This window comes from Mycteria americana, chromosome 4 (assembly GCF_035582795.1).
Source record: "Mycteria americana isolate JAX WOST 10 ecotype Jacksonville Zoo and Gardens chromosome 4, USCA_MyAme_1.0, whole genome shotgun sequence".
Lineage (NCBI taxonomy): Eukaryota > Metazoa > Chordata > Aves > Ciconiiformes > Ciconiidae > Mycteria > Mycteria americana.
Window position 1 is genome coordinate 56,229,582 of NC_134368.1, and position 13,739 is coordinate 56,243,320.

General features: G+C 40.8%; 1 protein-coding gene across 5 annotated transcripts in view; it reads left to right on the forward strand.

Annotated features, from left to right (window-relative positions):
* RAP1GDS1 (Rap1 GTPase-GDP dissociation stimulator 1) overlaps positions 1-13,739 on the forward strand; it is a 106,105-nt gene that overhangs the window by 49,514 nt on the left and 42,852 nt on the right. For 4 of the 5 annotated variants that reach the window (XM_075500604.1, XM_075500607.1, XM_075500605.1 and 1 more), the window contains exon 3: positions 9,154-9,276. In XM_075500604.1, the coding sequence (XP_075356719.1) occupies positions 9,154-9,276 (123 nt within the window). Of the gene's footprint in view, positions 1-9,153; positions 9,338-13,739 lie in introns of those variants that run through there. The other variant, XM_075500609.1, reaches the window with a different exon arrangement.

Sequence of the window (13,739 nt, forward strand, 5' to 3'; positions counted from 1 at the left end):
ATCCTTTGATATAATACACACATATCATTCCCTTAGTCTATGGACCACCCCTGTAAAATCTCTGTAAAATGTCCATAAATGTCTACAAAATGTCCACTGAGTTCATTTAGTCCATGACTTTGGGCTCCATCTCTTATGGTTGTTACTCAGGACAGGAGAGGTGGTGTGTTTCTTGGAGTTATTGGGCACCAAAGCCAGCTCAGGTCAGGTCACTGCTGCACTTGCACTGCTTCTTGTAAGACTTCTCCTCCATTTGTTCAGGTGGTTCCAGCTGTAGTAATTCCTATAACATGCAACTCAAATCATGGGTTACAACAATTTAAAGGTATATCTATTACAATGTCCACCCCTGGTCCTTTTGGGCCAGGTTACAGGGTTTAACATTGCAATGAACTCCTCCCCTTGCTCCTAGCCTGGCTAGCAACAAGGGGTTCCTGCTATAGTAATTCCCACAACACGCAACTCAAATCCCGGGATACAACAATTTAAAGGTATTTCCATTACAATCTCCACCCCTGGTCCCTTTAGACAGATCATCAGGTTTAACATTGCAATGAAGCCCTCCCCTTGCCCCTGCTCCAGCTTGGACTTATCCACAGAATGCAGTACCTTCAGAAGTAAACTTGCTCCAACATGGCCTCATGCACAGCCACTGATGCTTCAAGGTGTACCTGCTGCAGCATAGACTTCGTCCACAGCCACAGATGCTTCGAGGTATACCTACTGCAGCATGGACTTTATCCACAGCCACAGATGCTTCGAGGTGTACCTGCTGCAGCATGGACTTCATTCACAGCCACAGATGCTTCGAGGTGCACCTTATCCAGCGTGGACTTATCCTTGGACCACAATCCCTTCAGAGCTATACCTGCTGTGGCACAGACATAACCATGGCCACAGACGTTTCAAGATATACCTGCTCTGGCATGGGCTAATCCATGGGCACAGACGCTTCGGGGTGGCTCAGGGTGTCCCGCTCCCACGTGGATTCATCCACAGGTCACAGTCCCTTCGACTCGAGTTCACAGCGGAGTTCCAGCCTGTCCAGTACAGCAGCACAGAAACAGCAGCGATGCCCTGGCCATCTGCCAGCCCAGGCGCAAGGCCATTGCTGTTATCAAAGTGTTCCCAGGCACAGCAGAGTAAGGTGATCAGCAGTACAGCAGCACGGCAAGCAGTGAAAGCAAAAAACAGCCACTAACGAGCCCTAGGCTCTAACATACAGTAAGGCAAGCAAGCCTATGGCAAGCACAGAAGCCTGCTGATTAATAGCTAAACAGCAATAACAGCTATAAATTCTATCTGGCACATTCCAATCAAATCTGTCATTATCTCAAACCCTCGAGCCCCACGTTGGGCGCCAAAAAGGACTGTCGTGGTTTAGCCCCAGCCGGCAACTAAGCACCACGCAGCCGCTCGCTCACTCCCCCTCGGTGGGATGGGGGAGAGAATCGGAAGAGCAAAAGTAAGAAAACTTGAGGGTTGAGATAAAAACAGTTTAATAGGGAAAGCAAAAGCCGCGCGCACAAGCAAAGCAAAACAAGGAATTCATTCACTACTTCCCATGGTCAGGCAGGTGTTCAGCCATCTCCAGGAAAGCAGGGCTCCATCACGCGTAACGGTTACTTGGGAAGACAAACGCCATCACTCCAAATGTCCCCCCTTCCTTCTTCTTCCCCAGCTTTATATACTGAGCATGACGTCATATGGTATGGAATAGCCCTTTGGTCAGTTTGGATCAACAATCCTGGCTGTGTCCCCTCCCAGCTTCTTCTGCACCTGGCAGAGCACGGGAAGCTGAAAAGTCCTTGACTAGTACAGCAGCAACTAAAACATCTCTGTATTATCAACACTGTCTTCAGCACAAATCCAAAACATAGCCCCATACCAGCCACTACGAAGAAAATTAACTCTATCTCAACTGAAACCAGGACAGGCACTAATATCAAACTCAGCAACTATGCTACCAAAGTGGTTACCTCCTGCAGGGGGTGAGTCAGAAAGGGGGAGGAGGGGAACTAATGGCTCAGATAAATTCACCAAACTATGCGTCAGGGCTCTAAACTAGATCCAGTTCAGGAACTCAGGGGTTCCGAGCTGCCTAACTTGAATATTCTGCCTTGTGCTGTGACATATCTGTGGAAGTATTGATGTGCATATTTCTTCATTGAAGGGAAAGCTGGCATGTATTTTTATTAAATTACTTCACTGGTACCTGCAACAGGCTATTCAAGGGGTGGGTCTCATCCTGAAATTCACTTCTGTTCTTTGGATATAGCTTTTGGAGAATTTAATCAGTGGGAATCTTGCAGCTAGTTGGTTGATGAAACTGTCTCTCCATCTGTCCTTCCTTCCTTGTTAGAGCTGAGATTTTAATTACAAACATCTGTGCACTATCTCTGTTTCTTCATTAAAAATAGGAATTGAAGTTGCCCTGTTGCTGCTGGCAGAGACAGAACAGAGCAAACACCACATCGGAAACATTCACATAGCTAAGGGAGAATCCTCCCTCCCTGCCTCGTAGGGGTCTAGTTTGAAGGATAGGTTGAGAAAGCAGATTGTATTTGTGGGGATTTCCCCATGTGAGGAGGAGCATGCCAAAAGGAAGTTATATTTATACATTTATTTCTATATATAAAATATTATTAGATTTTTTTTTTTTCTGTAAAAACAACTCTTGATAATTGGAACAGTCTTTTTGGCTAAGGTATGTTAAGCAAAAGCCTCCTTATCAGTGGTGCATTCTTTGTTGCATGAGAGCACATCATTTGTTCACTGAGGTTCTTTACAACCCACTTTTTGTGCTCTTGTAGTCAGACTAAAATCTCCATTTTGTGGTTTGGAAAATACAGTAGGAGGCTATGGAGAGAGAGACAATGCTTCTTGAGGGAGGCCGTATATGGAGAGAGCATCAATACTTGCTCTTGGTCACGTGAACCTTTTTTACTGTGGTGGTTAGGAGGATGTGCCAGTTAGAAAGATATCACTTGCTCCCTTCATTCTCCTCCCATCTGCCTTCTGAAAGACCAGATGGAAGGTTCCTTTCATGATATATGTGGCTCATCATTATTTATTCATGTGTTCATCTTTCTCTTTCTGATGAGAGTACATGTAGGAGGAACATTATAAAGCCAAGGTAATTTTCTGCAGTAGTTTCAGGAGGTTTATAAAACATCTTTGCAGCTAGAAATACGTTTTTCAAGAGTACATTGCAAGCACAGTTGGCTTAATAAGGAGGACATTCACAAAGCTGCTCATTTACAGTTCTGTGGTGTGCCTCATTTCTCATGTAAAGCTCCACAACATGGGAATTATTGCAGTGCTAGCCTTCACTACTGTTGGGTTACATCTAATAGTGTAGCTTAAACTCATTGTTTGTAGAGAATGGGAACGGTGAACCTGTAGTTTTCTTTCTGCTAGCAAGGGCAAAGTAGTAGCACTTCTGACAGATATGCCTTGACCTTCCCTTCCCTTCCCTTCCCTTCCCTTCCCTTCCCTTCCCTTCCCTTCCCTTCCCTTCCCTTCCCTTCCCTTCCCTTCCCTTCCCTTCCCTTCCCTTCCCTTCCCTTCCCTTCCCTTCCCTTCCCTTCCCTTCCCTTCCCTTCCCTTCCCTTCCCTTCCCTTCCCTTCCCTTCCCTTCCCTTCCCTTCCCTTCCCTTCCCTTCCCTTCCCTTCCCTTCCCTTCCCTTCCCTTCCCTTCCCTCAAAATGATGCAGAGAGGAGAAAAGAGTGACTAGAGAGGAGTGAAATTTTACAGGAAATAGAGCTGAGAGGAGAGAGAGTGTAGAATTTTGAGACACTCATTGGATTTTTTTCCTACAGTGATTTCTGCTACTTAATTAAGCACTCTGATAGCCACAGTGCTCAGCTCTCCAGCTCTGATCTATGGCAGTAAAGAACTTGCTGCCCACACCCTTTATTATTCTGACTTCAGGCACTGCAAAAATCATGAAAAGCAAGGATATTGACATTTTAATCACCCAGCTATGACATTAATAAGATTTTGGCACTGTGTGGTCTAACATGCCCTTTGCCTTGATATCTAGTGATATAAAGAGACATCTAAAGCTGCAGGTTTAACCTTAGAGGTTTTTTCCCCCAATTATGCTGCCATGGCACATCACTGTATTATACTGTGTGCAAAAGGGCTGTTTCTAAAGCAGCATTATTACAGTCCTACAGTTTCTTTGCTTTAAGATAGGGGGCAGCGGGTGCTCTACAGGTGGGTTAGTGCATGCAGACTGAAAATCAGGCTTTAAAATAAAGCATTTGAAATCTGGACATCACATATAGCAAAAGGATTTTGAGGTGTGGCACCCTAACATCAGGCTACCTAGATTATTAGGTTTCCTTAAGAGACAAATTGAATAGATTTGAAAGGGGATGCAATTCTGCTAAAGTAGTTAAAATGATAAGCATAAGCCAACTTTTTAGCATGTGATTAATGTTGGCTATAATCTCCTTTTTCTCCATCATAGAAAGCATGGAAGGAGATTATGTGGAGGAGATTTTGCCTAGATCTTTCTTTCCTAGAGAAACTTTTGGTTTTACTTGCTCCAACTACAATTGACAATACATTGAAATAGCAATTCAAAAGACAACAACTGAAATAAGTTTTCAAAATAATTTAGCCTCTAATGATTTACTAGGAAGCCCAGAATGAAACTAGCATGAAGCAGATTCATATCCTTAACAAATAATACCTCTTTTCGTGCATACACACGCAGACAGGAAGCCAGGCAGGCCTTCTCCACCCTCTGAAGAGAACAAATAAAGGCAAGAATTGAGGGTTACCTATGCTAAAGCCATTAGCAATTTCTAATTCTCAGCAAACCCCAAACTGTTACTCCTAGGCCCAGGCAGTGGTATGGGCACCAGCCCTTTGGCAACATTGGTGTGTGATCTTCCAGTCTTAGGTTCTGCAGAAGGAAAACCAAATCATGGTTTTTGCAATCACAGCAAAAATACTGCTACATAAACATGACCCTTCATTGTCCTCTCCGAAAGAATAATGCCACACACACTTTCCTTCATTTCTGCCCCATCTATGTCCCTTTGCCTTTTATGCATTTATACAAGACTCGTGTTATATGAAGCTGAGCAAAAAAGAGACAGAGGTGCATGGGCCTTAATGGGTGGGCACTCTAAATCCATGCTTCCTAAAGCCCCTGCCCTAACAACCATGCCACTCTCTAGTTGCAAGAGGAAAAAACAAATCAAGCCAGAAAATCTTGGCTTGATTTAGGGCAGTTATTTGCTTTTCAGTGCTGTCTGCAGCTGCAGTCCCCACCTGCCACAGTTATACCTTCAGTGCATCCTGCAGAACAGGGTCTAGAACTGCACACATACATGTGCACAGAGTCACACACAAGACCCTTAGCTCACTCATGTTTTGCAAATAGCCATGAAGTAATTGTCCCATTTGGGCACTTCTAAGAAACAGCCAAACTGCTTATATACCTACAGCTGTGCTGAAATCATCTTCAAACCCTCCAACTTGGTATTTTCTTCTACAGCCATGTATTTCAACACTTACTGCCTGAACTGAGCGTACAGTTGACTCCTCAGACAAGTGAAGGGTGGCTGAAGATCTTCGTTTGGACTTCCCAATTTCTACAGGGTAGCCCTGTGCATCATTTGCCTGTTAAGCCCTCCTCCTATAAAAGAATATAAAAAATACTGAGCAAAAATGCTAGATTTAACAAGGCAATTTTAGGTTTATATATAAAGACATCTTGTACCAATTAAAATACCCTTCCTTGTGTAAGCATTTCAAAAGCCCGCCAAAAAGACTGATTTTCTATAACTTAAAATGTCTGCCAATTACATATGGTTTAAGAGATTAATTTGTATATTTCAGCACTTTCTTTTTTTGCCCACCTTCTTTATTAGGACTTTAATGTGCTGAACATAGAATCCCTGAAAAAAAAAAGGATTTATTCTGCAGATACAAACCAGGACAATTTAGAGTAATGCCGCATGAGGATGTAACAGTAATTTTATTTGCACATTCCCTTAGGATGCCTTATATGGAGGATGTACTATAAACTACCTGCAAAGATTTAATGTCATACTGTCATATCTCTATTTTGACACTGGATTAATTTATATATTACACCAAGTGTAAATTGTAAATGTTCTGCAGAGGAAGAGCAGGGCTTAAGTAGACTTGGAGCAGACAAGCTGAAGCATCCCATGGCATTTTTTACACCCAAGGCAATTACTGGCAAAAATGCCTCAGAGAGCACTGTGAGCTGCATAGTTAGCTGTTCTTCTGCCTGATGACAGAGTAATGTGCTTTTCCCCACAAACAACTATGCTTGAGCACTCAGTCAGTGTAGGGGGGAGGTAGGGGTGTCCCTGCCCAGTGACAGGAGAGCTACACTCGCTGCTGGTCAAATTAATCAGTCTTCCCTCTTTTGTGACTAGCAAAAGTTTGACACTGGTACTCAGCCTGGGTAACAAAAACCAGTGGGATGCTGGTTTGAAGGGGAGAGTATATGCAGGTGTGCCTCCTGTACTGCTTAAGAGTTAGAAAAAAAGTCAGTGGTCTGTTTTCATCTATGTGATCCCAGCTAGCTGATTTCCCAATTTCCAACAGGTCTGTTAAGCCCTGTGCTTTTATTGGTGCTCACTTGCTTATCTTAATAAAATACATCAGTGCATAACTGCTACACACAACTGGCCTGGAGAAGCATTTAATTTTATTTTCCCACTTCCTGCAGGATATATTTTGTTCTATTTATATAATTTATGCTTTGCACAGTAATGAGTCCAGCAAACTACAAATCATAAAAATAAGACTGGATACTGTATATCTCAGCAGCATGGCAGGAGAAAATGCATTAGTGTCTCCTGCCTACTAATACAGGTTCACAGATATCTACATTTTCAATTTTGAATTCTGTACTTTCAAGTTTTGAACTTAAGGGAGAAGGAGGATCTCTTCTTTAATAGACAGCTAAGATGTCTGGACTAGTCTTTAGTCCCGACATGGTTTTCTCTGAATTCAAACTCTTCTTTCATCTGTATATATCCATGGGAGAATGTATCTACTAAGTATATGCTATATGTCAGAATTTACAAAAGCTTCCAAATAAGCCATAAGCTCCTTTACATTATATCTTCTGAGAGGGTTTCTCAGTGCATTTCAAAAATTGCAGTTAACTAGATTGCAAACAGGTTAATAATAATTAGCCCTTATATTATGCATGATATGTTGAAATTAGTCAATCTTCATTTTATACCTAACCTGTTTGTAATCGGATGTCATCACTGACATGTTGTAGGTAAGTAGTCCTAGCCAAAGGCCAACATCCCAAGATGGAATTAAATACAGAAATAGAGAGGCATAACTCCAATCCAGACTTGAAGTTCTCTCCTTTTAGTCCACTTTCTGTCACCTGGCTCCCAGCCACTGAAGCATGTACATACTGTATGTGAGCCACAAAACCCATGTAAGTCACCTCTGCAACGCTTGCGCTGGCTTCTGTTCAGGGTCAGCTCACGTGGATCTCTCCCATGCTTGGAGGCAGCAGGGGTTGTCCTGGAGCTGCCACAAGTCAAAAATCAATTGCAGCCCTGAGAATGGGGAAGAGGGGGTGGAGGAGGTGGAGGAGGAGGGAGCAAGTGGTGAGCCCAGTGACATGCCATTACCAATTCACAGGTGAAGCACAGCTAAAGAGTGGTTGCAAACTGCTGCTCTAGAAGACTAGCTAGTTGTGGTGCACAAAATATGCATTTACTTGTTTAGTAAACAGGAAAACAGAGAAAGTTGTCTTGAAAAAACTATTCTATTAGTTTAAGGCTCCTCTTTTGCTGTTCAAGAGTATATAATATCCCTCCCTTTTCTCCCAGATTTGAAAGATACTATATAAAACCAAAATCCATTTATTATTACTGTTGCTGCCCAGCCTGACTGTCTTGATAGCTCTTACACCAGAGTAAGGGTGCTTCTAAGAAACTGCAGCAAGTGGTGCTCAGAGGCCTGTCTTCTCAACTCTGAAATGTCTACATCTGTTTCTCACCATTACTGGCAAGCTTTAGCTATTTTTTTTAAATTTTAACTTGCACTTACTGTAAAGCTTTTATTTTAAGTTATGTGAGGAGGTTTGTGCACGTTGTAGTGCTTAAAAATGCCCCTGTGAGACAGGGTTGTCAAACAACAGACTTGCATTTAGTTGGATTTGGTTTGCTTTGCAAAAGTCATCTATTAGAGCATCTCCCAGCCATCTTTGGAGAATGCAAGTAACTTCCATTATGAATGGCTTAAAGAGTCACGCTGCTTTCTGAAGTGATAGCTGCCATCTAATCATATTGTATGTCACATTAATATTAGTTTCAAATAAGCTGTCTTTGAAAGCATTAGCAAAATATGTTTTAGCATCTAGTACCTTATCTTTAATAGCGGTTGAATCACTGTTAATTTTCAGTTTGTGACACAGCTGTTGGCCAGCAATGCTAGGTGGGGCCCTGTTGTGGAGCAGCTGCACAATTCCTCTCTACTGCAGGCAGAAAGAGGAAAAGTTTTATCCTGAATCTTTGATCTCTACTACAAGAAACTCAGTGTTATTTTTCCCTTTCCCTTCTACTGAGACTATACTGGAGCTACTATAGCTTAGCAGAATAACATAGAAGATATTCAAGCTGAGCGTTAAGAGGAGTCTAGACCAGGATCTGCTTAGCTCTCCCTCTTCTCCAGTTTCTGACTCCTACACTGCATTAACCTGTGCCCTCAGCTGTAAGGACTTCCCCCCATCAGTCCTTGAACGTTGCCAATAATTCATCACTTCAGAGTACTGTTCCTTGATTTTTACATAGTATTTTAGGATGCTGCATATCACTCCATGATCTTTAGTCTTTCTACCAGTCTCTCCAGTAGTTTCCCTATGTATGCATGAGTATGTATCTGTATTTACTTATATAACACAGAGTCACCTTATAAAGGTCGATTGATTAGGAATGGCAAAGTATTAAGTTCTATGAGCACATCATATAAAATAAATATGATCACTGAAATAGCAGTTGGCTTCTTATATGGGAAAATAAGTACTTTAATAATTACCTTTGAGAAGACTTAACTTCTGCTTTTCTTTCTTTTCTTCCCCAAAGGAAGCTGATGCACAAGTCATTTTTGTGTGATATGTTTTTCAGATACGGAGACAAGTGAAAAAATCCAGAAAAGTGGAGTTCTTCAGGTGTTTGCGAGTCTGTTGACGCCACAATCTTCCTGCACAGCAAAAGTAGCTAACATCATAGCAGAAGTAGCCAGAAATGGTGAGGTTTTCTACAAGAACTTTTCTGCTGGAACATCTTCAGTTTTTCACCTCACTTGTCAGTATGTTTTACTTCATTTATGTTTTCATTTTGTAGATTAGGCACCTTTCATATACCTCCCTTTCACTCTTTTGGTTTTGTCAAATTTTGTTTCTCTACTTTTTAATACAATCAAAACAGCATTTGGCTGCTGGAATTTTTTTAGTCCTTACTTTCATGCTATTTAGTTTTTAAGACGATAAGTACTATAATTTATTGGGCAGAAGTAGCACAGCACTGGCTTTATGAAACGGATATAGAAAAAAAAGATGTGCATCATTTGTGCATCCAGTTACACGTAGTGCATGTAATTACAACAGTAGTATGTATACAGGTGGTTAAGGGATAGTAGATTGTTTCTTTGGTCTGAGGTTTGTGATAACATTATTACCATTATGAGGCCTCTGATACCACACCAAAACCAGTTACTCCTACCTAAAGAACATTATATGTATTAGAGTAAGAGCCCAAGATCCCAAATGAGAATCAGGGGTCCATTTTGGTATGTATCATATACATACAGTCATATAATGTAGGAGTTAATCTAAAACTATTTAAATTTTTTTCTTTAGAAAGAATTATCTTAAAGCTCACCCAATACCCTGCATACCTTTGAGCTCAAAAAATGGCCTCATATCTGCAGGCAGGTGCTACTGGCAGACCTTGTGACGAGGGTAGAGGAGGTTTGTGGCTGACTTTTCTCACTCCTCCACTTACTGCTGTCCCAGCCAAAGAGGCACAGATTGCATTTTGCACTTTCCTTCCCCAGAGGCCAGGCAGAGAAAAGTAGGATGCCTCTTAACTGCTGTCCGCATGCGGGCCTGGCAGCCGTATTTTCCTCCCTCTGTAAACTCTCATGCTGATGCCTGTTGAGAGAAGGGGCTACATTATTGCTGACTATTTCCACATTCCCCTTCCACCTTTTCTTTGTAATCACAATACTACAGCTTCTTACTGATAGCCCTTGTGTGACCTCCTCCACCCAATTCACTGATTTTGAGACAATGCTATATAAGGATATTCAGAAACAACATTAACAAGAAAAGACGATATACTTTGTTAGTTTTTAAGTTTTAAAATTATTTAGATAAATAGCCAGTAAAAAATGTAAACATAGAAATTTAAACTTAGAAATGTTTCAGAATGATAGAGATTCATGCAACATGCTTTTTCTGTACTTAATAAATTCATAAGTATGTTTAGAATATTTCAGTCAACTGTGTATCCTCACAGTTAGTCCTTTAAGCTCCTATCTCAGAAGGGGGAAAGCTAAGAATAAAAACAATGTTTACAGTAGCTTACCTGATTACTATGCATTGTTTCCTGCAAGATTCTCTTACAGAGCATTTTAGCCAGTATCTTTCAAATCTGAATTAATACTTGAAATCTCTGAATAGTTTCTAATATATCCTTTTCCCTGCCAGCTTTTAAATTGCTGTTATGAGTACACTTTTCAGAAGAACTGGCATTTTACCTAGTTCATCATACAAAATAGCTTTTGTCTTTTTCTTAGGGTTATTAGCAGGTGTAAATGGGACCTCTGGCAGCCAAGGTTAAAGTGAAGGTATTCAGAAATTATTTAGGTGCTCAGTGCTTTCAAGACTGAGATGAGCTGGGTGTTTCTCTTTGGATGCTAACTATTGAAATAGTTGTTTAAGCAGGATAGCAGGGAACACCTCATTTGAATTCTGTTTTCTTTGTCCTCTTACATAAGAATACAAGTGTTTCACGCTTATACTGCACCTTTTTTCAACAAGCTTCAGCACACTTTGAGAAATTTGTGTTATCAACATCCTACAGATAGTAAGCATTAAAGCCAGGCAATTGAACTGATTTCCCTATGGTCATGCCATGCAGCACTGGCAGAGCTGAGAGTAGTGCCTCTGACTGAATCTGGGCTTTACTGATAAAAGAGCATCTTTTTCTTCCCCACTTCTTGTTTTCCTTTCTCATTCCCCTCATCTGGTCCTCCACACACACATCTGATCACATCAAATCCCTCTACTTGCCTTAGTGGTTTTGTCGTGTTTGAACTCCTTTTCACCTCTTTGTGCTCTTGCTCTGTTTCACCTCTCCAGCTCACATGAATCTTTCTCCTCCCAACATAAGCTCATGTTATTCTTTCCCATTTTAAATATCCAAACACACAAAACTCTCTTTAGTCACTCTTGTCTCTCCAGCTACAGCCATTTCCCTTTCAACTGTGAGCGTACTGAAGGCTCAGATGCACTTGCTACGTTGAGTTTCTTTCCCCACTGTGGACCTCTTAAACCCTCTTCTGAAGTCTTTAGTCTCCTCTGTGCCAGGTGTAGGAATGAGAACATCGTCTTCACAATCTGTAATACTACAACACAATTACATTTTTCTTTTGAAGTCTTGTCCTCTTTTGGTTTATGTTACTCTGTCCTCAGTCGTTCTCCTCTTAACTTCTTAAGCGATTCTTCACTGTTTCCTTCAAAGGATCTGCTTCATTTCCCCACCAGGTTAGTGGAAACCTTCTAAATGATTCTGTTCTTGATTACCTTCTCTTTCTTCTGTTACTTCTATATAGTATCATCTGCAAATGTAGTTGCAGTTACCACATTTTTGTTGCTGTCTCACAGATCTATTTTGCTATATGTGGCACCATTTCTTTTACTTCTTGCCCTTACATGACCTTGATAAGTACAAGTTTGCTCAGCATATTGCCTAATTATTGTGTTGCTGAATGGGAGACCAAAAGCTTCTGTTCACTCCAAATGGAGGTGGGGTAGAGGAAATGTTTCTTACTCCTTTTCACCACATGAGCAAGAACCTAAACATACAACAGAACAGACTGAGACCTCTCAGTCTTCTAAAAGAGAACAAGTTCCATTTCCTGTCACAGAATAGGAGAAAAAAAAATCTGACTTTGGTAAATGAGTGAGTGTAAAAGAACGTGATGCAGGGAGAAGCTGAGGAACAGAGAAGAGGTTTTATAGGCAATTAAGAGAGGAAGAGGCTGAGGGGACAGAAAAGAAAGAGGGAGGAACATAATACATTTAGTAAATAAATGTTGAGATGAAGATGGAAGTGGGTGATAAAGAAAAAGATAAAAAGTTACAAGGACACGGCAAGACCAATTTTAAAGAACAGATGTATCTGATATTTGCTCTGTTCATTGTGATGGTATCCATCACTGTTTATCACAGTATAGCATCAGTCTACAGTCTTAAAACGTTACAGTATCTTAGGAAGGTGGGTCAATTGTGCTGACTACTATCTTCTGTTGAACCTGTGCAAGTGTATCGATATTGCTGATTCTACTTCATCTATTTGTTGATATATCAAAGTTTATCATCACATGAGGATTGCTTACCTCTATGACAATTATTTCTTTAGCTAAAACAATACTCAAGATTAACTACAAAAGATACAAGATTTCGTAGCTACAGAAACATCAAGAACATTGTAATATGTGCAACAAAGGGAGTATTTAAGAAGATGTATTTGTCCTTCAAGCATTGTATGAAATCTTTGAATTATTGGCATGAGTCATTGGCATTGAGTTGATCCAGAATCAGAAAACTTTCTCATCTCTTTCTATGGGGATTGTACACCTTGGTTCATTCTGTCTCATAAATGACTAAGTAACACAAAGGTAAGCTGGTTTTGGAAGATCCAACATAGTCTAGGATCAGGAAGAGGCATAATTTGCAATCACAACAAATCAAAAATGTATTGACCTTTTGCCTGTTACAATGCCACATCTCTGAAGGGTGCTCTGTAGTAAACTATTAAGTAACACCATTGGTGAATCAGGTGGTTGCTTCTGTAAACTTCCCTTGTAAAATGTGCAGCACAGTGCCTGTCTAACTATGGCTCCTTCTGGAGACCTGTCCTTTATGTCTCTGACACCAGGATAATTCTCTACCTATGACTTGCATGGATGTGAACTAATATTTTGGTTCTCTGTAACTGGGGGACATAGCAGGAAGGAAAGACAGAAAGGCAGAGAGCTTCCCAGTGGCTGGGTCCTCTAGCTTTCCTCCTGTGGTGGGAATCAGTTAGACTGTGGAAAGGTACAGGCCTTTGGGCTCACATAATCTCTCTTGTATTTCTCATTCTTTCTTTCTTTTCTTTCCTTGCCTTCCAAATAAAGAGCCTGTTACTTAGCTTTAATTCCTTTTTAAATTTTTTTTAAAGCAAAAGCTTTTCAGGACTTCTAATTAAGGGAATAGAGAGTAAAAAATGCTGCTCATTTTGGAGTATGAATACTAGTTTTACATCATCTTTTGTGTTATTTAGTAATTTTAATTTATGTTCAATTTGTTGGTGTGGAGAAAAAGGTTGTGAATTCACTGTTCTTTTCAGCACTTCTTTAGTGGTGCTAAAAACATGCTCAGTCTGAGCTATGTTAAATTAGTTTCCATGGAAGTCAATTAAATACTCCTAATTCCTTCTGA